We start from the raw sequence: 24298 nt of genomic DNA, 5'->3' as shown, positions 1-24298 counted from the left end.
GTGGGAACAGCATAGTGCTGCGAATCCACACGGAGAGGAAGGCATCGCGATGCCTGGTCAAGTGCAAGACGGGCCCGAGAAAAGCGGGGATAAGATTCTATAGGAACAGACGGGAAAAAAAAAAAAAAGAAAAGGATAACGACGCGATCATTTCGATATATACATCACGGAATCAATTGTAAATGAAATCTACCATTGCGGGGCTTGGGAATTGGCGAATATCTGCTTTCTCCTGAGGTGCACTGGAGTTTGACCTTCGGGAGTATCAGGGATGACCTTTTTTAGTCCCTGTAGGGAAGAAAACGCCCGTTAGCACAGGATTAACGCAAAGGATAGGAGCATAGGTGCGGGTCGGCCTTGAAAGGAATACATACGAGCTTGTCAAAGACGCAAGCGTTGAGCTTCTGTTCGGGGCCCCGGCAATGCCAGAGCTGCTGGTTGTTGTTTTCAAGACACTCCCAATGGCCACGGAATTCCTTAAGACAGTGTGTGTTGATATCTTTTAGCCTGTGACATCAAATTCAATAAGCAATTATTCCCCGCCAGTCATGCCATGGACGAGCAATGGACGTACACGCTCGCGGCACAGCGAGTGACCTTGCGGCCTTCTTTCAAACATTCCAATTCTCCTTTCCCATTTGCCTCCTCCTTGCATTTCATGTAGTCGTCATTGAATGCTTTGCATCGATCGCCAATAAAATACGAGGCACTCATCAAAGGCGCGGAGCTCGCTCCAATTTCTTCCACCTTCGGAACCTCATCGGGCATGGGCGTGGTGTCGATGAGGACATGTTGATTGAATCTACGAGCGCAGCAGTTAGCGACCACAGAAAGAATGAAATGACAAGAATTGATCGCATTTACCTAGCCTGCCGGTTGCCGGACATTTTGGCGGTTAGACAGTCACTCTCTTTGCAAGTGGGAGATAAGATCGATCCGGTCAGATCTGGAGGTTGAATGTCGGCGGCCAATGTTCTGCTGTTCGCTGATTGGCTGGAAGAAGCTCACCGCTCTGCTGACATAATCAGCCCACGGACGAGGAGCTGAAGCGTGGACGGACAAGAGAACAGCTCGCGTCGACCTCCAGACAGGATCGCTTTTACGATGCGGACGGGAGAGCGGTTTCGCTTTTGCCAATTTCAAGATTGGTTGGGCTACTTCTTCCCTTCTTGAACCTCCCGTCTCTTGAACCTCACTGATACCATGCATGTAGATGGATTAGTACATAATTTGTGCTCATCCACCACATTTTTGACGATAGGGTTCTGATATACATACAAACAGGAAACTATCCAGCATGCCGACAGCCGGTTCTGCAGCTGGATGTAAATGAATTCACTGCAAGATCTTCTTTGAGAGCTGCAACAGCATTGCTTGATTATTAACCAGGCACATGATTTTGGGTGACTGAGGTCTGCTGGGAAGATGCCGCTGCAGGACCTTGCCGTCGTTCCACTCGCCAAACACTTGATCCAGAGGAAGTCACAAGCAAGACTGCTCACCAACCGTCTGGCCAACCGCCGACAGACCCCCCTCTGGAGCTTCAAACTTCCTTCTCTCAATGTGTCTTTCTTTGCTTGCTCTTGATCGCAGTGGTTTCATACTAGATACTGCAACTATCTCCCTTTGAGACTGCAGATATAGCAAAACACATAAAATGGAGGAGTAAGAGGATGCCTCCCTTTGTGTCCATTTTCTCACCTGCTTTTAATTGCTAACAGCCCACAGATATGAGCTTGTTGGCGCGCAAGGTAAGTAATGCATATTCTGACACTGCCTCTAGACTTCTTTTCCACCACTCCATGTGCATTCAAGAACCGACTAACAAACAATAGAATGGTTATTGGATGGAGATGAGCCTTCACCAAAGCTTTCAAGAATCAGCTCTTACCGAAATGACCCTCCCGAAGGTGTCACCTCAGCTGATCTTAAAGACCCAGCTGGTGGCCAACAAATTTCTCTTCCTCGTGTCCAAAGCGGCTTTCAATTCCCAAAAAATTCGATATCCGCTGTCTCTCTGAATAGACCATCTCCAGTTCAAACTGGAATTCAAGCTCCCATCGTCAACAGGAATATACATGCCCAGAATGAACCAGCGCCAGCAGGCGGAATTGCACCGCCATCATTGGCAAATCGGACACGTGCTGTTTGGGTCAAACAAAAAGGTGTACATGGAAAACCTAGCCAGCGAAATAGGAGTACGGCGCAACCCCAAGATACACCAGCTCAAGCAGCTTGGAGGGCGGGCCTTCCTCACACTGGTATGCTTACTGTTCATATGACTCTTAGGTAGCCTTTGCTTAGTGCTTTAGGTCGTATCGATCTCCCTTTTCAGTACAGGCAGTTAAGACAAAAGTACGATCCTGGAAAAAAAAAGACTTGAAAAACGCGTTGAAGCTTACTCAATGTCTAGGATCATGAGCCATAATAAACTTCGAGCCCCCGAAGAAGTGGAAAAGGTCCTTTTCGAACAAGTAATGGCAGAGACCGGTGCCTTCATTCCGCCTCCGCCGAACTCTGATCAGGTTATTATGTTACCCAATCAATAAGGTATATTATCGCTGATACACTGTTTACAGCACATAAGAGTGTGGGGCACGTCAGACCAGGTTAGAAAGGCTCGTCTCCTGATTTCACGAGCCCTGGCTGTGTTCAAGCCGCCGGAAGCACAGGCCAAAAAGAAGTCGGCCCAATTTGTAAAAATTCAGTCTTATTCTGAACAGAAGGAGAAGATGATCAATAAAGTTGAAAAGCACGAATCTGTTCTGCAGCTCCTCAGGCAGAAACCGGACCCATCGGCTAGATTTCCAGAGACGGTACGCTCTACAGGTTGTCCTTTTAATGGGGATCATGGACACTTACATTGCTGCAGCTAGCTTTCCTCTGGCCAGCCGATGAGCTTCCGATCGAGTCGTCTCTTGGACCACGGTTAGAGGCCCTTGATCCGCTCCGAGTGGAATTTGGTTGTCCAATCTATGTTGATGATGAGCTGCCGAGTTATATCCGTGTCGATGCTTATGATCATGATACTATCCTTAAGATTGTAAGCCGGCTCCGCGCTGAGTGGATAAAACTATTGGCTACCATCCATGTCAAAATTAAGCTCTACGTTGTTCAACCTCCCAAGGTCTTTACGGACTGTGAAGTTCAAGTTAAAATGCCACGCTCTGCTAACGGTGTTGTCCTCTCTACCCCTGTTCTTTACGGCACCCCCCTAGGTCCGAATGGAGTTCAGAGCCAAGGGAATAAGAGGGAGTTGATTCGTATGAAAAATGAAAGCCGATTGCGAGATGCGGTTGAGCATTCATTAAGAGGCCTTCGATTTCTCAGAGGCCATGTTCGAATGCGTGTAAATTTCGGACTTTTTGTGCTCGACGACTATCGCATCCCGCAAGGGAAGCCTCGATACTCGTATGAAGAATTTAGGTCTATGCTTTTCCACTCGAGGACAAAAGGCCATTTGATTCCTGGGTAAGGTACTCTCCTACGATTTAGATGTTACCTGATTAACCAAGTGTTGTTGCTCTAGGCTTGACTTTAAACAAGGCGACCAGGACATTTTGACTAGGACTGCCGCTGCAACTAACCTCCTTTCGCCCTATGAAGTTACATCGTTGTCTCTTGAAGATGCGAAGCCTTTATACGCGGTAAATTTTGAATTTGCGGGAGAGGACGGCTCTATATTGCGACTTGAAGCCGAATTTGCAAAGTCTCCGGCGTCGGGTTTATTCGAAGTTTTCCAGAGGCGTTGGATACGGCCACAAGAAGAAGGTAGATTTGGGGATCATCGCCCACCACTACACATAGGTGTCATTGATTTTGAAAGGTATGAATTGTGGGATACATGGTGTGCGACGACAGTTCTCTGACTTTCTCCAAGCTCTGATTGGCAGCTCGAGATTTGCGCTGTAGACTTCCAAGCACCCTCAAGTATTGCACAGGCGCTAAGAGCATTTTCGCATTCAATCCAGTTTAAACCTGGTGCTGATCTGGATCTACGTGAAAATACTACACGGAAAGTCACATTTTCAAACGCTGTTCCAGTCAGCAGACTTGTTGAAAAGACTGCATTACGCTACCGACTGAACGGCACCAGCTATATTTTGGAGGTTGCGCGCTACGATGAGTATTTTCGCGCGATGCCGGGCACTAATGAATTAACAGAACACCCAGTGGTCTCTTGGGGCGCCTCGATTTTCGACCTACAGTGGGATAATGTGCTTGGACAGCATGCAAATTTTCGACTCGGCCATACAGCGGATTGGGTCCCATCTTTAAGAACTTTTTTCCCTGATATTAATACTCCGGATCTACCTGGTGCATGTACAGGTTTTGATCAGTTCATGGAACTCCTCAAACGTGTTTCGGTGGTGCTTTGCCCCGGGCCCAAGAGTGGTACCGTAGTGCCGATGAATCTCGCTTCCAACCAACGTACGGCGAGTTCATCAGCCCTCGCTATTGGGACTACGGCAAGGCCTGGAAATTCATCAAAGGGTAAGTCTTGGGCTCAAATTGCTAAATAGCGATCGAATCAAAACGAAGAAAAAGTGCGAAGCAGAGATTCCAACTGTTATTGTGGTCAATTTCTAGCAGCAGTAGTGGGATACCAAACCACAGAAATACCATAAAGCAAAGATGTCGCGTATTTTTCATTTATACTTTCTGGACTTATTGCTCTATGTTATCAGTTTCACGTCACAGCCGTGGCATCAGCATATTCAATAGCCAGAGTAAACTCCTTATTACAATATCATTGCCCGTCTCCCAGGGCCATTGGTTTCAAGATGATTCAGAGATTAAGGTATTTTGGGGAAATGGTGGCATTTTTTGGTAGATATGAGCGTGACTGATACATTATGCACCCCCTCCACCTCCCGAAGAACTCGGCACAGCAGCCCCTTCGCCAGCAAGGAGCTTCTGCCGCAAGACTACGAGCATGTCAGTATACGTTCGGGGAATTGTCCATATCCAATGTGGCGGGCACATCTGACTCTGTGGCGAAGAAGAATATACATACCATCTTCAATGACTCTATGATTGGTAGTTTTTGCTTGCAGTACTTTCTCCAGATCACGTAAGTTTGTCTGCAACTCCTCTACCTTTCCGTTGTAGAATTCAATAGCTTTGGAGGTCGACTAGATTTGAGCAAATCCCGTCAGCAAAAGCCATAGCCTTCTTGCAAATCAGTTTAACAGTAAAAGTGAACCAGATCAACGTATGATAAGTCGGCTTTGTGGGGGGGCAAACGACTAAATTGATTTATATCGTACTTTCTCAACGTAAAACCCCGTTCCAACATCGACGATAACTTTCTCCCTATCGGCAAGCTGGCCCTTGACGTATAACGAATTGGTCAGCGGGACTAGTATCTCGCTCTTCCCCTCGGCCTTTTCGGTTGCACTTTTGACCACGCCATCGTTTATTGAGCGAATGCATTCCCGAAATTTGGATTGCGCTGTGCGTAGCTTGGCGTGTGAGGTGGTGAGATGTTCGAGTTCGGTGCTGAGGCGGGTTTGGAGAGCGCGAAGTTGGGGAACAGAGAGGGTAGTAACGTCCACTATAAGGGAGAGAAGGTAACGGGGTTAGAATTCATAATTCACCGTAGGATGTGTGTAGGAGGTGGTTTTGGAGAAAGATATTTACCTGCTCCGGCGGGTTCTGAAGAGCCTGACGGTTTGGACATTTTGTCTGGATGCAGGCTAATGGGAAAGCAGCATGGACTTGCAGTGGAGAGACGACCCTGGCCTACAGGAGCTGCTGCGGAAAGTTCTGCGTCAAAAAGCAGATTGTTTGTATACCCTTTGTGCTTTCGGTCTAAATATTTACATGCGAAGGCCAACCTTGTTCTGGTGGGGGAGAGAAGCTTGGTTGGCGCCGATTGGGGCGCTTGAACCTCTCCAAAGACCAGATCTGGTACGGAGTACGGAGTACATTCAATCTTCCCCTTCAATATAATCTGGTTACACGGAGTCCATGGAAATGCTATTTTGACAATGGTGTCGCATCTGGATTGAACAATGCGATTCCCTTCCTTCGTGTTCGGCTTGTGACAACGTCGGATACATCAGCTACGTATTGAATGGTTAACCCTCTGCGTGGTAGACCGATACACCACGACGTCATCCATACACTGTTAGCTGGGTAGAATGGATGCACGAAAATGGCTATTTACCTTTTTAATGGCGTTCTATAATTTCTAGGATTTGGAGATTCAATAGTTTCGCCTCGAGATGAGAAGACCCAATGAGGCGCACGAGCTCCCTCTAGGAGCCATAAGAAAAAGGTCCAGCAACAAATGGAAAAGTCGCATCGAAGGCATGCCTGATCACTCGGAATGAAATTGCGCGGTAAGGGCTGCAATTCTCATGGCCCGAATGACTATGGGCAAGTGATTGCTCGTGCGGCGTGTCTACTGGCCAACCGGAATTTCCTCCCGTCCAAACTGGTGTCAGGAATTCAACTCACTGGTGAGCCCAAGGTGCCAGCCAGAGAGTGTTCATTCTTTTGGCTCAGCGAGTCAGTGTTCTAGACAGGTGTGTTGTCGGCCCTGTGCATCCTGGGTATTATTTCCCTTGGGATATTTCATCTCAAAATGATGGCTTCTGATTACTCAAGAAAAACCCCTACCGACAGCTATCCAATATCCCTTTCCGAAATGTCCACGAGTTTTCAAGGCTGGTCTGACTCGACCCCGCTACTAAAAAGACCGTTTATTTGGGCAAACTGCCGTACCTGTTGACCGTGAGCGAAGAAAACATGTTCCCCTTCATTATTATGATTTAGGAAATTTTGCAAGCAAGATTCGATTCCACCGAATGAATCCTTAGGCAAGCCATTCACTGCTAAGCGCGGATCAACTTCTTAGTATTTAGGCCGCAGGGGTTCATTAGATATCACAATCTATACACCATTTGGACATGAGTAGGTGAATGTCGGCCTGTAGAATCAAATATCCCCTACAATGCAGCAAGCGTATCGCACATATGTATTGACATCTCATAAGAACCTCCTGAAAGTCTCCAAATGGGGGAAAAGCTGGTAGTGGTTCATATCTAATCATCCAAAGTTGTTTGAGCCGGAGGCTTGACCATTCGCGTTGCAACTTTTGGGTCTGCTGCACACAAAAATTAGGGTAATGCTTTAATATTTATGTTTGATGTTGAGAGAAAAGATTGCTGCCCCTTGCACAATTTGGCACACAGAAAAGAAGGTTTGGTGAGCCTTGTGAGCCTACTTTTTGAGAATTTAACAACAGCAGATATGAGAGCCACAATTAAGAGAATTAGGTAAGGTGGATAAATTCAGAAATGCCACAACATACTATGGAGTATACATATCAGCATATCCCAAAAGAATAATGAGTCTATGCCCATACAACGCTCATTTAACCAAGCTTTCACTAAACTCCGAACACCGCTGGTCTATTATTGTACATGCATACCATACCACCTGGATACCAATATACTCCCTATAACTTGTCAAGGAGTGAGGAAATAAAGGATGGAAGCTCATCGAGGGAGACATCGGTTCGAAGATTATTTAATCGTCGACATTGGACTTCCACGTTTCGATGGCGTTCCCACGATTTCCCGACAACACAGATCACCGGAATGCCAGTAAGGTCGGCGTCTTTTAGTTTCCGGATAAGAGGCTGTTCTCGATCGTCCAAAATTGTATCTATTGAGCCGTTGTGATACGAGGCTATATGGTCGTATATCTTTTTGCTGTCTTCCTGGAAAGCTAGCCCAGGAACGATTATGGCGGAAAACGGCGCCATTGCTCGCGGCCAGTTGAGGCCCCTTGAATCAGCGAGAATATCAGCCACAGCTGCAATCATGCGGGAAACGCCAATTCCATAGCAGCCCATTTGCAGGGGAACGACAGATTTAGGGGACTCCTTCGCTCCATCCGCATTGACTGACTTGGCAGGATCAATAGCCACAGTCGCTTGCAGCGGCGAACTATATCTCGTGCCCAGAAGGAACGTATGGCCCATTTCAATGGTAGTGTGAGTTGTGACTACACCATCTTCGCACTTAGAACACCGATCCCCAGATTGAACACGGACGAAATCGAGATCATGGTCAGTTCCTGGAAACTTAGTAATTGAAGAAAAGCTAATTTTCTTCTTTTCGGCGGTTTTGCTATCCAACAAATCATTCAAAGGTGGCCTGTCATAAGGTCGTACGCGGAAGTCGTATATATCCAAGACATTAAGACCCTGAGATTCAGCTTCAATACTGTCATGTTGCAGCTCAGTTTCCATACTTTTGCTTTGCAATTGAGCCTCGGCGTCGTCATCTTGTGCCTCAGTTTCCATATCCCTGGCCTGCAACTCAGTGTCAATACCGTTCTCAGCCCGTGCTCTCCAGACGCCTGACGCATTCTTGATGGCAAGGTCGAGAAAAACTCCATGAGCAAGTGCAATTGATCGGACGGCGTGCGGATTGACCTCTCGTTCGACCGGTTCCGCTGTATTTTCGTTCAACAGGTACTTTGGGTAGTATGCGCGGATGAGAGTCCTCCTATCTTTAGAAACAGCTGTCCACACCCCGGTAGAGATTGCTGCAGCTGGAGACTGGCCCAATGGCCCAGGTCGAGAATAAGGAGGACTCGACTCTCTTCTGCTCGCGAATTTGGATGCATGGCCATCAGTTAGCTCTTCATTAAACTTATAGTTACATTTAGAGCAACTGACGACAATGTCCTCGCCCTTTGAGTTTTCCAAGTGGAATTCATGGTTCAGATTTCCGCCCATGTTCCCAGAGTCTGCTGCAGCAACTATATACGGAAGCTTCAGTTCATCAAAAAGCCGTACGTAGGCTTCCTTAACAGAATTGTAAGATTTCATAGCCTCCTCGGTGCTATAATCAAACGTATAGAGATCTTTCATCAGAAATTCACGTGCTCGTAGTAGCCCTTGGCGAGGCCGACGTTCGTCTCTGTATTTTCTAGCTAGAGTTTGAAATGTATGTTAGCAGAACGTCCATTACAGTCAAAGCAGATAAAACTTACAAATCTGGTATACTCGCAGTGGAAGTTCTTTGTATGAGTTGGTCAAGCCACCCACGAGTTTGGTTATCTCTTCCTCATGGGTTGGTGCAAGAAGGAAAGGTGCATTTTTTCGGTCAAGAAATCTGAATACCTGGCAGGAAATACCGTTCTTAGTAGCCATCCTTATATGGACCCAGCATGACCTAAATACCTCAGAATCATCATGCAGTCTCCCGGATAATTTCCATAGGAGCTGCGAGGATAAAGCGGACAGAAATAACTTTGACGCCCCTTTATCCCGAGATAAAATGTAAGTCTCTATAGAAAATCGGGGGCAATACAGTGACGTTATATACCTAGAGATTCCATGTGCTTATCAATCAAGTTTTCTAATTTCTTCTGGACTCGGAGGCCTAACGGAAGAAGGTGATATATCCCTGCATAGGCCTGTTTCGCTTATCAGAACGTGGGCGCGGATAACGCGAAGAGGTATCGGCTCCCAGTCGTACCTGACGGATAAATCCAGCCTGGACCAACAGCGCCGTAGAATCTATAGGATACGCTGTTAGTCACCTCCCAGGAACTCCTTCCAGCACTCAACATGCCTTGCGCGGCCAGGTTTTTGGGTACGGGAGCAATTGGCACCCAAATTTTGGATCGTAAGTTTCTCGGCCGATCCTACATATCTCTAATGTTTAGACATAGAACTCAAGCCCGCGAGGGCAGGTTGGAGTGGCCATACATGAAGCCGACGCCGAATTAGCCTGAAATCCCAGGTCTGGGATGGGTTCCATTTGCGAAAATGGCCTACCCCGAACCGGGGATAGAATAACATAGAACCAGACATAATCAGCAATGCCGCTGGAGCATCGGGACGGCCCGACAGCAGCAATTGAAGAAGATATCTCCCATCCAGTCAAGCTCGAGGCGATTGATTCTGGCGAAAGTCGTCAAGCTCTCGTCATGCTCTCATCAACTTTTTGGCGGAGAATGGATGATCCGGAAGCGTATGCACGTGATCTGGTGATATTCAGGTGAAAGAGAAGTTTATTTTGCCAAGAAATATCGCAAATATCAGATCGAAGCCTCGCTTTCTTTGGCCAGCAATCACAATGGCGAAGGGCAAGGGAAAAAGGGCGTTCGAGGCTGGTGATATGGCTGCAAGCGGACAAGGCAACTCCACCAGCAATACTGGTGCTGCGGACTCCCTCCCGGATTTCTCAGGCGCGTCACTCGCGAGCCTCACGAAAAGAATAGAACTAAAACTGCACGAGAACCAGAAATCGAAAGCCGATCCGAAGAAAGCTTCTTCTCTGGCGAAGAGCAGTAAGCAGAAGCGTGACTCGAGTTCCGGAGTGCAGCCTCCCACAAACAACAAAAAGGGCAAGAAAAGGGACAGGAGCGGACAGGTCATCCAGAAGCATCCACCCAATACCAAAAATGCGCAGGTTGATGATGTTCTGGAACAAGAAATTTACGCTGTTGGTGGTACGAAGGAAGACTACGAATTACTTGCCGGTGTGGAGTCTGACTCTGAAATGGAAGACCTGGCCGATGGATTGACGGGGTTGATCGGAAAGCGCGCCGACGCGGAAGCTCTTCGCCAGAACATTGAAAAGATCATGAAAGGAGGCGACATCCCTGCGGAACCTTCGCGTGGAGCTAAGGAGACTATTGCATCGAATATAGATCCGAGTCAGCGGCAACGCAACTCGACAGAGAAGCAAACCAGCAAACAGCTAAAGCAACCTGAACCCAAAAAGGAGAACGAGAAGGCATTGGACCAAAAGTTATCTCGGCCTAAGAAATTGAGCTCGTCGAACCTTGTATGTCTAATACGTACTCTCTTTTTAATTCGCACTTGCTAACCCATCTCCCCAGGTTCTTGATCCACGTCCGGACTGGTATTCGAGCCCTCTCCCCGAGATAACGGCCGACGGAGAAAGGCGATCTAACATCCCACGCCCTGTGCTGGACCATATTCGCGAATATGCATCATCCTTGTTGGAGGTAGAGAACAAAGCATATGTCTCCTCCCGCGAAGCCTCATCGTCTTCGACTTACAAGTTTTATTCCACCATCGTGTCATCCGGGACACTGAGTGATAAAATATCCGCTTTAACTTTGGAAGTTCAGGAATCGCCGCTGCATAATGTCAAGGCACTCGAACAGTTGGTCGGTTTAGCAAAGAAGCGGAGCCGAGCGCAGGCTGTTGAAGTTCTAAGATCGTTAAAGGACTTATTTGCCCAAGGGACCTTGCTTCCCAGCAACCGAAGGCTAAAGTATTTTATTAACCAGCCAGCCTTGGGCACGGCTCTCTTTGGCTTGAACAATTGGAGCTCAGCAGATCCTCTACCTCGAGGCCTAGAGCGGAGCCACCTTATTCACTGGGCATTTGAAGATTTCCTCAAAGAGCAATACTTTGAAGTTTTGAAAATCCTCGAGGTATGGTGCAATGATGAGATCGAGTTCTCGAGGTCAAGAGCAGTCAGTTACGTCTACGAACTACTCAAGGAGAAGCCAGAGCAGGAGTCAAACCTCTTACGCTTACTTGTGAACAAACTCGGAGACCCAAGCAAGAAGATTGCCTCCCGCGCGTCCTACTTGCTTCTTCAACTCCAGCAAGCTCACCCTTTGATGAAAGGGACAATAATTTCGGCGGTCGAGTCAGAATTACTTTTCCGCCCTGGGCAAAGTCAACATGCCAAATATTATGCAGCCATTACCCTTAATCAGACAGTGCTTAGTAGCAGCGAAGATAAGGTTGCCGAAAAGCTTCTAGATATATACTTCAGTTTGTTCGTTTCAATTCTGAAGGCCGGCAAAGAAGGTCATGATAAATTAGCCGATAAGCAGGATAAAAAGCCTGCCAAACTCAAGGGGAAAAAACATCGCAGTCTGGCCAAAAATAACAGCCAAGAGGATGAATTGAGAGAAAAACTTATTTCTGCTGTTCTCACTGGGGTCAATCGAGCCTATCCGTTCACTGCATCTAGCACTGAGAGGTATCTCCATCCCCTATATTGGATGCGGTCTTAATTCTAACTTCTAGATGTCAGGCTCACGAATCACATTAATACACTTTTCCGCATTACCCATTCTTCCAACTTTAACACCAGCATACAAGCCCTAATGCTTATTCACCAGCTATCATCTTCTCACAAAGTATCGGCAGACAGGTTTTATCGAACGCTGTACGAATCGTTGCTAGATCCCCGTATTACAACATCTTCGAAGCAGGCTTTGTATTTGAACCTTCTGTACAAAGCGCTAAAAGCGGATGTAAACTTGAAGCGAGTTAAGGCGTTTGTTAAGCGGCTGGTTCAAATTCTCACTTTACACCACCCATCCTTCATCTGCGGTGTTTTTTATTTGATAAGGGAACTAGAAGTAACGTTCCCTGGCTTGACTACATTGGTAGATCAACCGGAATACCACGAGGATGACGATGAGGAAGTTTTCAAGGATGTTCCAGAAGAAGATGAACAAATTGTTGAAACTGTTTTAGCCCCTAAGGAGGCTAGTAATACAGCACCTGGCTACGACTCTCGAAAAAGGGACCCTGAACAAAGCAATGCTGACAGAAGCTGTCTTTGGGAACTGGTATGAGCCAATATCCTCGATAAAGAAAATTCAAAATGCTAACGTACTCGCCCATAGCTCCCATACTTATCGCATTTCCATCCTTCGGTCTCAGTTGGCGCTAGTCAACTTCTACAACACCAAAAGATGTCTGGAAAACCAGACCTTACGATTCACACGCTTTCCCATTTCCTAGATCGATTTGTGTACCGCAGTCCAAAAACATCATCCAACTTGCGCGGATCTTCAATTATGCAGCCGCTGGCTGGCGCCGATACCAGTGCCCTGCTCGTTACATCCGGAAATACCACTAGAGCCCACGAATCCGTCAACAATGAAGCATTTTGGACAAAGAAGACCGAAGAGGTCGCTGCAGAAGACGTTTTCTTCCACGCTTACTTTAATCGTGTGGCTAAGGATAAATCGAAGAAGAAGCCCAAGAAAACTGCAAAGGACGAGCATGACCTGGACGATAGCGACGCCGAGTCAGAGGTCTGGAAGGCTCTTGTTGATTCGCGCCCGGAACTTGAGGGTGGTGCGGGAAGTGATGATGATCTTGACCTGGAAGATTTGGAGTCCGCCATGGAAGATGAGGAAGATGAAGATCTTGGAGGAGATTTGTCGGGCGATGAAGACGTCATTTTCAATGATGAGAGTTCTGAAGGAGAACAGGAAGATCATGCCGGTCAAGCTGACGAAGACGAATCCGAAGGTTTCGATGAAGAAGACGCATTTGATATGGACGTATCAGATGAGGATGCCTTCCGTGATAGTGACGAGGATATTCCTTCTGATTTCGATATGGGCGTTGACGAGGAGCAGGAGAAGGAGACCGGGAAAAATCAGTCTTCTCGAAGAGAGAAGAGACGCAAACTTAAGCATTTGCCCACTTTCGCATCAGTCGAAGATTATGCTGCCCTTTTGGATCAGGAGCCTGACGAAAATGTTTGATATTTCATGTACCTCGATTTTCAGAGCCGTATCAAAAAAAAAGTACTCATCTATACCCGCAAGACATTTTGACAAGCTCGAGTCAAACTCCCGCTGCACATTCCACAGCAACTTAGATTATTGACATAACAAGGCGAGACAAGATTCACTGTCTGCTACAGAAACCCGCGAGTGCCTAAGCCTGGCATTCCCAGCTCATCCTGCAAGTCACTATGGAACTCCTCGTCATTATTGCATGCACCATTACCTTCTTGCGAATCAACCTCCATCTTCCTTAGCCTGGCAGAGATCACTACACAAGCTTCGGACCATGCGCAGATAGTCCCCCCCAGACCCTCAAATAAGCTGTAAGGACTATCTGGCATCCGGTACCGCCCGCCACCAGCCTCTTGCATGATGAACGGTGGCGTTTTTCGCGCTTCAAGCAGCATAGCTATCGCCCGGGAGAGATAATAATCACCTGAGAGTTCCTTATGCGGTACGCTAGAGGTAACTTGCTTAAAGCAGTTTTTGGCTTCCTCAGAGCCCTGTGCGCCATATTCAAAAGCATCATGTAGCATAAGCAATGGCCATGCGTTACCTGCGATGCCATGACATAGAGAACCACCTTTATAAAGGAGCCCCTGTTCCCATACTTTTTCGCTTGCGAGGCAGATCGCCTCATCCCATTCTGGTCGCCAGTATGATGCTGCGAATGCGGCATTTTTTCGTGCATTTGAGAGGAGGATCAAGAGGCCTGGCGCTCCGTGGCAGATCTGAACAAGTGGTGATGTGCGAGAAGAGGAGCGGTGAGGCACTGAGGAAGGCAAGTGGCCGTGGTTTAGAATACAGAGGTTGCATAGGGCGTTAATTGTTTGGGCGATGACGGGGATATGACTGTGAGAATGTCCTGCTCGAAGTTCTTCAGGTTCGCATGCGAGAAGGACGTCAAGAATTCCGCCTACGGATTGTTAGTTTTAACGAGGGTGCACGGGGGATTGACATTCTCACATGTGCCATGAATGCTTCAATCAAATCCCCAAGGTCAGTAATGGATTGATGCATAGCGATATGCATAAGCGGGAAGAACTTACGCGCCAATATAATACTTATCGTGCCATGACCACATAAGCGGCATATACTCCCGCTCTCCGTATAACTCAAGGTAATCTCTTGCTCCAAGCTTACCCCCGCTCATAATGGAGTCAATAAGCTGTGGTACCTTTTTGAAGACCGCTGTCAGTGCCTCCACAGACTCGATGTTGAGCCGTAGCTTGCGGATGTTCAATATAGCGTGTAGTAACCCAATACGACCGTAGAGAAGTTCATCTCCGCCTCTCACATCGCCTTGGTGCAGAGCAACATGCATAGCATCTTGGACTTCAGCAATATCCCGTTTATGAATACGACATTGTCCATCTTCAGAAAGAGAAGCGAGGCCTCGGCCGGCCGCTAAAATTCGTACGACTGCCGCGCCAAACGAGGCAGAGTCAAGCGGCGATAACCTTCCGGCACGGTGATTGACCTTCATAATATGGGGATTCAATCTCGAGCTTGCAAGACGCTGTGTCTCTGAGACCAAACTATTGATAGACATATTTTCGGCCAGGAAATACTTGGCCTGCCGCTGAAGCCTCAGCGCCATAAGCACCGTACCTAAACGCAATTGTTCAACCTAGCCCTACTGATTCCCTTTTATTCTTGGGTTAAGAGAAAAGCAAGCCTACCGAGATGGCCATCGTAAATGGTTCCAAATGCACGACTATCGTTAGCGTCAGGTGCTTTGTCATGGGTCAATAGGATTTCAACTCCTTGCCTCACTGCTTCGCAAAGCTGTGACAAGGCAAGTGTCAGAGATTCCTTCTCAATTGCAACCAGCTGCAGATCGTTGCTAAAGTACTGAGGCCTAGAAGTAGCCATTCTCTGGGAGGTGAAACTGTATCCGCAGAATCGGCAAGCTTCCTCGGTGTCTAGCTCGTTTGAAAGGATTGTAACGGAGACAACAGAGCGGATTGACTTGGGCGGGAAGCCCACATCTGCGACCGATCCCTAAGGCAGTATTTATAAAGACCAGGATCGAATACCGTCAAGCATCCTCCTCAATCAGAACTCCACCTGATTATCAATCCATTACGAGAGCGCCCGTCGTGAGGTTACCTCGATTCTCCCTTTTTCGCGCGTTTGCTGCGCGACGGCTTAAACGGTGACGTCATCCGATTAGTCGTGATTCGGGTCGGTTTAACTATCTGCCGGGATAGATCCAACCAGCCGCTCAGTCCCGTGAAACACGTAAAGAGTCAAATCTCAAGGACCCGACATTCAGGACAGGTTAGAAGCCAAAACATTAGAGCCTTGCCACGGTTCCTATATTGGTTAGGAAATAGGGATTGGTATAGGAACCGTGGCAAGGCTCTAATGTTTTGGCTCAGCTAAACGACAAGCATACAAGATAGGATTCGAACCCATACTCCGTTCAGTAAGATTAAAAGTCATTATACCAGTCAGCATCTCAAACGCCGGGGAATAGTTATTCCACTTGAAGGGCGCGCCGACATCAAAAAACTATGCCGTATTATTACGGATAGGGACATCCCGCGGCCCTGGGACGTGCAGGTTTCTACCTCTCCCGCCTCGTTAAGCGTCAACTCGATGGCTGAGAGAGATCGGGGTGGCCGCAACACTTTTGCTCTGCCCCCCTTTTTCTTCCCTTGGCGTTGATTTTGCTGCCCGTTGCCCCGCATAATTTTAGGGCTCGGTCTTTTGGCCCGCTCCTCGGCGGTATAAACTTCAAACTATCACGCGAAAAGATGAAGTCAAGCATTCCGCTGCCGGCTGATTGGCATGATAGGGCCTCACGACTAATCCTTTTGAAGCAAGATGAAAATATTTCAACGGCCTAATTGGAACCTTGACTATTTTTAATTCCCTGATGCTCCCATTGTTAAGAGGAAACGGTGGCAGCGCACCGTTCCTTGGATGGAACGTGACTCGTATGCCACGCCATCATGCAGGCTGTTAATAGCCCGATTCCTTCTGGGGTTGGGGTTGGATTTCCAGCCCCCATGAATTCATGAAGTGGTTCAAGAGGGGAGGCATGTCCGCAATGGCGGCAGAAACTTGTCCATGCCTGACTATAACTTGGTTTTCAAAGCAAAAGAGTGACCTAGGTTGGCTCCCCAAATAGTTAACAAATATCCGTCATGGGTTCTCCAGAAAACCCCGGCGAGGAAGATCTCGATCAAATGTGGAACGAGGCCCAGATTGAGTTCCAGAAAATAAGGGGAGGGATCCGAAATCATTCACCGTCCTTAGAGTGGATGAAGTCATTGCAAAAATTAGCCAGAAAAAAGAAGCTGATGAAAAAGCGAGTGCGAGATACCGGCGAGCAAAAGATGTTGTCAACAAAACTCTCTTATGCATTCAGAATCCCGGTTCACTTGCTGCCGATGCAGCATCCAACGTAAGATCAACCCTTCAAGATCTCTTTCCACTTCCCTCCTGAATCTTGCTGGGTGTAGGCTTTTGGCCCTTCAACTCTTTGTTTCAATGCTGTATCGTACCTGATCACTCCTGCACAAAATTATTCCAAGATCTTCGATGGCGTGGCCGACCTCTTCGAGCGCATTCCAGCATTCCTTGACGGGTTTGAAGTATACGCCAGGTCAAAAACCATAGGTGTTCAGATTGACCTGCATCTTCGGAGGATCATTGACGAGCTTTTACGAAGTTTCATACGAATCTGCGCGCTCTCAATTAAAATATCCAAGCATTCAAAGTTCTCTAGCTCTTGAAGTGTTTAGTTTTGGAACCGACAAGGGGGTCCCCGAAGAGCTGTCGAAGCTTGAAAACTTGGTACAACAAGAGACAGGAATGAGCGTTGCACTGATTCTGGAATCGGTCAAGGTGAATGAATCAAACGTGGCTGCCGGGTTTGCCGAAACCAAAGGATCGTTAAAGACAATCGATTCGAAAGTTGATGGAATCGCCAATCAGCTGGCGGGTGTTTCAAACGTCTTGGAGAAGGCGGCAACACTGAAGGAGGCGGATGACTTTCCCGGTAGAATCGCGAAAAATTCAAGCAAGCGCTTAAAATAGAAAAGGAATTGTGGCGCAATGATCAAGAGGAATTCGTCTGAACAAGAGTCTGCGGCTCGGGTGAATGGCTTCTTACGGACCCTCAGTTCGCTGCCTGGGCAGATAAAACAGGGTATGCGGTTCCAATTATGGCTTTCGAAGCCAAAGACGGTTTTGGGAAAAGTTATTTGTGTTCAGCTGCTATAAGGCGCCTCCATCGACTCTACCCTCCTGGGAATACTGAAGATCGTATGGCGGTTGCGTATTATTTCTTCCAGAAGGATAACAAGGATGAGAGGTCTGTCAACAAAGCACTTCGAGCTGTGATCTGGCAATTGACACAGCGCGATGCAGTCTATCAGAAATCTGTTGCTGGAGCTTGCGACAAGCCAGAGGAATTTGGAAACACCTTAGAACTATGGAGGCAACTGATTGTTCAATTCTCCACCAAAATCGAGGTAACTATCTTTATCATCCTTGACGGTATTGACGAGGCAAAAGCGGAGACTGGTGACCCTCTTATCCAAATCCTTCGTGAAGTTTCTTTGTTTGCTGCTGAAAAACGACCGTTGTCTCTAAGGCTACTCATAACTGGGAGACCGATGTCATTTTTAGAAATCAACAAGACACCAAACATCGCCATGTCTACAATTCAACTTGGAACACGAAATACGGAAGATATTCTCAAGTTCGTGGAGCTGCGACTAGATACCATGGAAATCTTTAAGAAATCGGACCAACCGGACATTCAAGAACTCAAGGAGCGTATTCGCACTGAGCTTACCCATGGCGCTCAGGGAGATTTCTTTAAACTTAACTACATGCTCACGGAAATTAGCAAGAAAAGAAGGAGGAAGGAGATTGAGGAAGTTTTAGAGCATGCTGACGAGGACCGTCAAGCCACAATTGCCCGTGAAATAGAGCGGCTTAGGCAGGCTCTTGGAGATGAAGACATTGAGGATCTAAACGAAGTTTTAATTTGGGTCATTGGTGCAATGGTATGGCCGCTACTAACGACGCTCGAAAGTGCCTTGTTTATTAAAAACGGTGAAAGCTCACTGACACCTTTGGAAAACCAAGTTCGGGAGAAATATTCCGCCCTCCTAGAGGTATCAGAATATCAAACCCTCGCAGTTACGTCCCAATCTATCATTGAGTACTTCCGCGCAAAGGCTCAACAGGCAGCCGAGGATAAGGCTACGCACACTGCACTCCATGAGTCAGAGATTGCCATTGTTAAAAGATTCTTACGCAACTTCTGTGACGACGAGCTCTTTAACAAGTTCGGGTTTGAAGAATTTTTTCAGGAGAAACTGAGCCATAGAAATACCTCAATCCATGCTGACTTGGACAATATGGATTTACACATTCTTCTCTCACTCCTCAAGGCTATTTGCGGTGAACTAAGAAGCGAAGTGTTCACACTGATAGAGTACACCTGTTACTGGCTTCCGGACCATTTGACGGAGGTTGACTTACACCACCAGGCCCTCAGAGCACCATTGGCTCTCAACTTATTAAATTATTCACGGAGGAAGAATATGTTGACCGGTGGTGGACGCAAGACCGCATGTGGATGCGGACTGGGTGGGTTTACAACGATGAGTATTGTTCTATTGTTCTGAGGTGGTTTAAGTATTCCGCCGTCGTCAAAGGTCTCACTGTGGAACAAAGGGAGTGGGTAAATGGGCTTAATTCATCCTCGCGTCCCAATGATGATCTTCTTAAGCCCATTGCTAAAATTATGGCCAAAAGGTGGCTACAAGTTTGCGGCCTGTGGTTTGTGGAGGATATATATTGGTGGTTACTCGGGTGTGTGACAAAGGTATGGGACTTACGCAAGTTCAAAGGTTGAATATGGTATTTAACCTGCCCCTAGGTCAAGGAGCGAACGGGAGAAGGCGAGCGAGTTACTAGCGATGTTTCGCCGACTTTGGAGCAAATCCTCGAGGTGGAGAAGTGGGCAATGAAGGAGCTTGGTGTAACAGAGCAAGATTCATTATGGACTGTTCGAATGGCAATTACATTTCGTCATTACGGCTTTTACCAGCAAGCCATAGAGAGAAGCACGATATCCAAGAACCTTGATTCGTCATCTAACTGGCGTGCACCATTTTGTCTGGCCCAAACGCACGCTTTGCAGGGGAGATACAAAATGGCCCTTGAGACTTTGGAGGAAGTCATTGCAATGTTTAGAAAAAATGGAGACATAATGGAAGAGTGGTGCGCTGCCTTCTACAGCGATATACTCTACTATCTCAGAGAGTGGAACGTTGAACTTCAAGAGTATGAGGCAGCCAACGCTCATAATCCAGATAGCTATGAACCCATTCTCAGAATCATTCTAATCCTTGAAGCACAGGAGAAGTACGGTGAAATTATTGAATGTCTGCAGAGTTTGGATGGCGAAATGGATGAAAACTGATTGACGCGACTCGTTGCAATGATGCACCAATATGCAGACTCAAAACTGTACCATGAAACTATCACCAAAGCCGGACGGGCTGCCGGCCAACTTGAGGCGGTTAAGGAGACCTACCAGGTTGCAATTGAGGCGGCCAAGTCTGGTGAGACAAGGCTCACAACACTTACAGCACTCCGCTACTGGTACCCCCTGTTTCTTTATTATGATTATCCTCATCATAATGCACATGAGGAAGCCATCACGATCTGGGAGCAAAACATTGCATCTATCCCTCGCATTTCGAACGAGTTGATATCCAACGTGCGTTGGTCAACGGTCGCAAAACTCGCTACCTCCTACATTCAAGAAGCAAGAGAGGCGGGTCTTGACACCCCCTATTGCAGATACATACCGCAGCAAGTTGATCTATCTCTCCACAAGCAGCAGCGCTGGAGCTGGTGACGAATACTTTTCCCACATCGATGCGCAGCTCATTCTAGCGAGGTTTCATTCTATCATGGGAGATGAACAGAAGGCAATAAAGCTATTCGAAGCCATATAAAGCTAGCTCTTGATATTTTGGATGATAATGATGAGAGTAATGACTGGCAAGAGTTCAAAAGACTCTGCATTTGCCTGAGCCACATTGAAAACGATGTCAACACACTGGCAGCGTGGTCACTACTCGGGCCAACGATTGATAGAGAAGCCACTTCAGATTGCCAGGAAATTGGCGAAGAAACTTTTTCAGAAGCCGGAGGAAGCGAAAGTGAAGCCGCTGCTGCCGAAGAGGACGAGAGCTCCGAAGTTCTCTCGCAAACCGATGCGGGAGACGAAGAAGAAGGTGAAGATGGACAGTCCGCAAATGTCAGTGAAACTTCGCCATCTCCCAGTGAAAATGGCTACGGTGGAGGGCTGGATGGGCACCTCGCTTTTATTTGTGACGGGGGTTGCGGACATGAATGGAGCTATGCAGATGATGTCTACCCTTGCAAAGACTTTATTGATGTCCAATTTGATACTGCGTGCTATGAGAAACTGACGGCCGGTACCTTGGGGCAGAAGGTATGCAATAAAAACCACGACATTTTGCACGTTCCTAGATGGGGTTTTGAGGAGGCGGCAAGTGTTCCTGGGAGCCACGTTCGTGTCGGAGGGGAGACCATCACAATCCCGGATTGGTTGTCTACGATTCGTAAGAAGTATGGATTTGACTAATGGTTGGCGAAACACCGGCTACCTAGCCGACTAGTTTTATTCCGCTATTAAATAACATGGTACGGAGTAGTCCGTACACTTTCCTCTATTCCGTGTGCACACATCTCTTCACAACCTGTCAAGGTTGACACCTCTAGTACCTACTGCCAAGGCGGCGGCCTGTTGGCTCAGCTCGGCTTAGCGACTAGTTATTTGACTGTGCCTGTTGAAGCGTCGACAGAAAAGCTTGCATACAAAAGATTGGACTCTTCCATATTTTTGGAAGAATCTGATGGGAGGGTATGTCTAGGCAGGCCCCCGCTTCAAGAGCGTTCACTGGTTATTATGATGATCCACCTGTGGGAAAGCCAGGGAGAGCTTGAATGAATTTTTTTTTTTTTTTTTTGGTGGTTACGATGCCTACCACAGTTGATGACTATGAATCCCTCTCGCTCGCTGGCGGGAAGGATACTTACAAGCAATCCAGTCTGAAATCTGGGGCATGCAGTTGTTTTTTTCACCCTCGCAGGACCGGACAAGCTGGAAGTATCATGCGGAATGGATTGTCCTTTCTCCTAACCTTCGCTTGCCCAGTTATGTTTACCTTGGGAAATGTGGACAGGAAGCATAGTAGTATCTGTGCGCAGGCTCCGTACATACTAGGTACCTATGTGGCGGCGTACGGTGAGCTGCACGTGTAGGATAGCCTTTCCCGCATCCTGACCCGTTGATTGACTCAATATATGGAGAAAGATCTAAATGCTCCATGAAAGATAGGTCGGAACCATCCGTCAAACACAGATCGACGTGCGGCAATGCTTCATTGCTTCCAGACTTCTTCTCCGCACGTGAAGCTCTTGCCGCATGGTCAATCTCTACTTCCTTTGCATATTAAACCATCGCCCGAGCTTTCCGGACAAGGAGCTGTTTCTAAAGGTTCTCTACAGGACACCAGCGCCTTTTCTGTCTCCTATCGCCTGGCTTGTCTTCCCATGTTATCAATTTGGTTTTATTTGATTCCTTGATGAGACACCGGAAGCGGCGTATTTCTTTTAGGAACGGAAACTTTTATGTCACCGGCCACCTATAATATCATTACAAACCATTTCACCCTTCTTTGGAAGGGTTTGGTCAGGCTCATAAAATGGAGATCTGGTTGTATTTCAGGTCCAAACGCCCTTATACCCAGCAACAGCTGGACGTCGAGAAAACTGGGTTGCAGGCTGCCAGTTTGAGAGATTTTGATGCACGCCAACGCTGGAGCATATTTAAATCATGCAACGTTGAAGCGGAGTCTGAATGCAATGTATCTGTGACATTCCAGGTGGAAATGGAAGCAGGAAACTCCATCAAGTACCGCACCTGCAGCTGGCAAAAGGTCCGCTAAACCTCCTGTCATATTGCAGCTCCTTCATCGCTAACCATCCTATATTGTGTAGACGGCAGGTCTTCTTTTCTCAGAATACATTTGCCTGGCAATCGTCTCATTTCCCTATTCATATGCTGTTCTAGGGCTGATACCAGGCTTGATTTTGACGGCTGTAATCGCCCTGATTGTCTTATATACTTCGATCATAATCTGGTGAGACCTAGACTCCGCATTTAGAGGGCTCGCACGAGGAATGGAGGCTAACCCTGCAATAGGCAATATTGTTTACGCCATCCTACTGTACGGGATGTCTGCGACATAGGCCAGCAACTCTTCTGGAATTCAAAAGCAGCTTGGTATATCACAGCCATTATGTTTCTCTTAAATAATACCTTCATTCAGGTACTGATCCCTGACATACAACCCTTGACCTGTCTCGATACTGATTTCGGATCGTCAGGGACTGCATTGTCTCGTTGGTGCCCAGTATCTGAATACCATGACAAACCACAGTAGATGCACGGTTGCATTTGCGGCTGTGACAGCAGTCATCTCTTTTGCCTGCTCACTTCCGAGGACGTTCAATTCGCTCGCAAAACTTGGCGGTTTTTCTGCCTTTTTTACCTTCTTGTCGGTACTGCTGCTAACAATATTTGCGGCTCAACAACCGCAACCCGCAAGATACAACTCAGATCCTGACCATGTTGGGCCCGATGGAACTAAGCTTGGCGGCGAACCACGCTTCTCGCTATTTCCGGCACAAGGAACGACGTTTGTTGCTGCCATGGGCGCATTTTTGAATATAAGCTATACTTTCATTGGGCAAATTACGCTCCCGAGCTTTATTGCGGAAATGAACAACCCAAAAGATTTCTACAAAGCATTATTGGCGGTTACTTTTGCGGAAGTTGTTCTCTTCAGCCTCGTGGGTTCAATAATCTACGTGTACAACGGCCAGTACACAACCTCTCCAGCTTTTGCGACGCTGAGTAGCGCAGGTGCTAAGGGCATTACATTCTCCTTGATGGTCCCCACTTTACTCTTTCTGGGAGTTCTGTACTCGTCCATCTCAGCCAGGTTTATCTTCTTTCGGTTATTCGAAGGCACATGCCACAAAGGCAACCATACCGTTGTCGGATGGCTCTCGTGGGCGGGTATACTGGCTGTCACATGGATATTTGCTTTCGTCATTGCGGAAGTCATTCCATTCTTTGCTGATTTACTGTCCATTATGAGCTCTCTGTTCGACTCTCTTTTCGGATTCATTTTTTGGGGAATGGCGTATATTCGAATCCAAACTGCAGAGGAATCGAAACGGCCGAATGCCTCTCGAAACACACAAGGTTGGATCGGTTACGCTTTCAGCTGGATTCTCATTGGGATTGGACTGTTCTTCTTAGGGCCCGGTACCTATGTGAGTAGCTTCCTTCCAGCGTCGTAGTGCGCCCCAAATCTCAAAACCAAATTAGGACACTAACGTTCTCTCAACAGGCCTCAATCCGTAGCGTGATCCTTAATTATGAGAAAGGCAATGTTGGCAGTGCGTTCAGCTGTGAGGACACCGGGTTGTAGTTGCCCGGAATACTATGCAGTTTTTTTGCTTTTCCAGTGCTTTAATGTTCTTAATCGCTGCTGTCGGTGACTTATGGACAGATATACTCCATAATCTCCGTCGTGAGCATACTAGCTAGAAGAAAGAGCCGATGGTTTGGAGAACGCATTTCTATCTGGGTTCCCGAACTAATTGT

General features: G+C 47.3%; 10 protein-coding genes across 10 annotated transcripts; 6 read left to right on the top strand and 4 right to left on the bottom strand.

The window, feature by feature from the left end:
- Positions 1-26: 26 nt before the first annotated feature.
- On the bottom strand, positions 27-922 carry D8B26_005918 (uncharacterized protein). Its single transcript, XM_003070059.2, has 4 exons — positions 865-922; positions 575-802; positions 375-507; positions 27-288 (listed from the first exon to the last, which is right to left on the bottom strand). Exons 1-4 carry the CDS (start codon positions 885-887, stop codon positions 190-192), a joined length of 483 nt encoding a protein of 160 aa, XP_003070105.1. The 5' UTR covers positions 888-922; the 3' UTR covers positions 27-189.
- A 397-nt stretch (positions 923-1319) lies between these two features.
- D8B26_005917 (uncharacterized protein) lies at positions 1320-4642 on the top strand. Its single transcript, XM_003070060.2, has 9 exons — positions 1320-1665; positions 1729-1751; positions 1836-2261; positions 2313-2355; positions 2414-2525; positions 2580-2816; positions 2873-3471; positions 3530-3826; positions 3881-4642. The coding sequence occupies exons 1-9, from the start codon at positions 1658-1660 to the stop codon at positions 4521-4523; spliced, it is 2388 nt and encodes a 795-aa protein (XP_003070106.2). The 5' UTR covers positions 1320-1657; the 3' UTR covers positions 4524-4642.
- Positions 4099-5806, bottom strand: GIM5 (subunit of tubulin prefoldin). The gene is made up of 4 exons (XM_003070061.2): positions 5644-5806; positions 5271-5557; positions 5018-5135; positions 4099-4928 (listed from the first exon to the last, which is right to left on the bottom strand). The coding sequence occupies exons 1-4, from the start codon at positions 5681-5683 to the stop codon at positions 4855-4857; spliced, it is 519 nt and encodes a 172-aa protein (XP_003070107.2). The 5' UTR covers positions 5684-5806; the 3' UTR covers positions 4099-4854.
- A 1484-nt stretch (positions 5807-7290) lies between these two features.
- D8B26_005915 (uncharacterized protein) lies at positions 7291-9545 on the bottom strand. The gene is made up of 4 exons (XM_066125034.1): positions 9351-9545; positions 9206-9285; positions 9016-9145; positions 7291-8955 (listed from the first exon to the last, which is right to left on the bottom strand). Exons 1-4 carry the CDS (start codon positions 9361-9363, stop codon positions 7469-7471), a joined length of 1710 nt encoding a protein of 569 aa, XP_065981115.1. The 5' UTR covers positions 9364-9545; the 3' UTR covers positions 7291-7468.
- Positions 9546-10106: 561 nt separating this feature from the next.
- D8B26_005914 (uncharacterized protein) lies at positions 10107-13527 on the top strand (the record flags this gene model as incomplete). Its single annotated transcript, XM_003070063.2, has 4 exons — positions 10107-10820; positions 10876-11999; positions 12054-12597; positions 12655-13527. The coding sequence occupies 4 exons, from the start codon at positions 10107-10109 to the stop codon at positions 13525-13527; spliced, it is 3255 nt and encodes a 1084-aa protein (XP_003070109.2).
- A 155-nt stretch (positions 13528-13682) lies between these two features.
- Positions 13683-15426, bottom strand: D8B26_005913 (uncharacterized protein; the record flags this gene model as incomplete). Its single annotated transcript, XM_003070064.2, has 4 exons — positions 13683-14467; positions 14518-14531; positions 14601-15162; positions 15234-15426. 4 exons carry the CDS (start codon positions 15424-15426, stop codon positions 13683-13685), a joined length of 1554 nt encoding a protein of 517 aa, XP_003070110.2.
- A 1280-nt stretch (positions 15427-16706) lies between these two features.
- D8B26_005912 (uncharacterized protein) lies at positions 16707-17601 on the top strand (the record flags this gene model as incomplete). The annotated part of the gene is made up of 4 exons (XM_066125033.1): positions 16707-16874; positions 16931-16966; positions 17025-17181; positions 17234-17601. The coding sequence occupies 4 exons, from the start codon at positions 16707-16709 to the stop codon at positions 17599-17601; spliced, it is 729 nt and encodes a 242-aa protein (XP_065981114.1).
- Positions 17602-17729: 128 nt separating this feature from the next.
- On the top strand, positions 17730-20005 carry D8B26_005911 (uncharacterized protein; the record flags this gene model as incomplete). Its single annotated transcript, XM_003070065.2, has 3 exons — positions 17730-19020; positions 19068-19405; positions 19460-20005. 3 exons carry the CDS (start codon positions 17730-17732, stop codon positions 20003-20005), a joined length of 2175 nt encoding a protein of 724 aa, XP_003070111.2.
- An 18-nt stretch (positions 20006-20023) lies between these two features.
- D8B26_005910 (uncharacterized protein) lies at positions 20024-21253 on the top strand (the record flags this gene model as incomplete). Its single annotated transcript, XM_066125032.1, has 2 exons — positions 20024-20366; positions 20517-21253. 2 exons carry the CDS (start codon positions 20024-20026, stop codon positions 21200-21202), a joined length of 1029 nt encoding a protein of 342 aa, XP_065981113.1. The 3' UTR covers positions 21203-21253.
- A 1072-nt stretch (positions 21254-22325) lies between these two features.
- On the top strand, positions 22326-24122 carry D8B26_005909 (uncharacterized protein; the record flags this gene model as incomplete). Its single annotated transcript, XM_066125031.1, has 5 exons — positions 22326-22559; positions 22621-22763; positions 22826-22952; positions 23011-23964; positions 24042-24122. 5 exons carry the CDS (start codon positions 22326-22328, stop codon positions 24120-24122), a joined length of 1539 nt encoding a protein of 512 aa, XP_065981112.1.
- Between the last annotated feature and the right edge of the window lie 176 nt (positions 24123-24298).

The sequence above is a fragment of the Coccidioides posadasii genome, chromosome 3 (genome assembly GCF_018416015.2).
Source record: "Coccidioides posadasii str. Silveira chromosome 3, complete sequence".
Classification (NCBI taxonomy): domain Eukaryota; kingdom Fungi; phylum Ascomycota; class Eurotiomycetes; order Onygenales; family Onygenaceae; genus Coccidioides; species Coccidioides posadasii.
This window is presented reverse-complemented; position numbering and strand designations above follow the sequence as displayed.

Bases quoted from the DNA above. Each gene is read 5' to 3' on its own strand.
- GIM5 (XM_003070061.2), bottom strand. From the start codon at position 5,683: ATGTCCAAACCGTCAGGCTCTTCAGAACCCGCCGGAGCAG. The intron at 5,558-5,643 runs GTAAATATCTTT...TCTCCCTTATAG, and splicing joins TTCAGAACCCGCCGGAGCAG to TGGACGTTACTACCCTCTCT. The intron at 4,929-5,017 runs GTATGTATATTC...ACATGCTCGTAG, and splicing joins TCATAGAGTCATTGAAGATG to TCTTGCGGCAGAAGCTCCTT.
- D8B26_005918 (XM_003070059.2), bottom strand. From the start codon at position 887: ATGTCCGGCAACCGGCAGGCTAG. The intron at 803-864 runs GTAAATGCGATC...CTGCGCTCGTAG, and splicing joins TCCGGCAACCGGCAGGCTAG to ATTCAATCAACATGTCCTCA. The intron at 508-574 runs GTACGTCCATTG...TTGATGTCACAG, and splicing joins ACTCGCTGTGCCGCGAGCGT to GCTAAAAGATATCAACACAC.
- D8B26_005917 (XM_003070060.2), top strand. The intron at 1,752-1,835 runs GTAAGTAATGCA...AACAAACAATAG, and splicing joins TGAGCTTGTTGGCGCGCAAG to AATGGTTATTGGATGGAGAT. The intron at 2,526-2,579 runs GTTATTATGTTA...CACTGTTTACAG, and splicing joins CTCCGCCGAACTCTGATCAG to CACATAAGAGTGTGGGGCAC.
- D8B26_005915 (XM_066125034.1), bottom strand. The intron at 9,146-9,205 runs GTATTTAGGTCA...ATTTCCTGCCAG, and splicing joins GACTGCATGATGATTCTGAG to GTATTCAGATTTCTTGACCG. The intron at 8,956-9,015 runs GTAAGTTTTATC...TTCAAACTCTAG, and splicing joins ACTGCGAGTATACCAGATTT to CTAGAAAATACAGAGACGAA.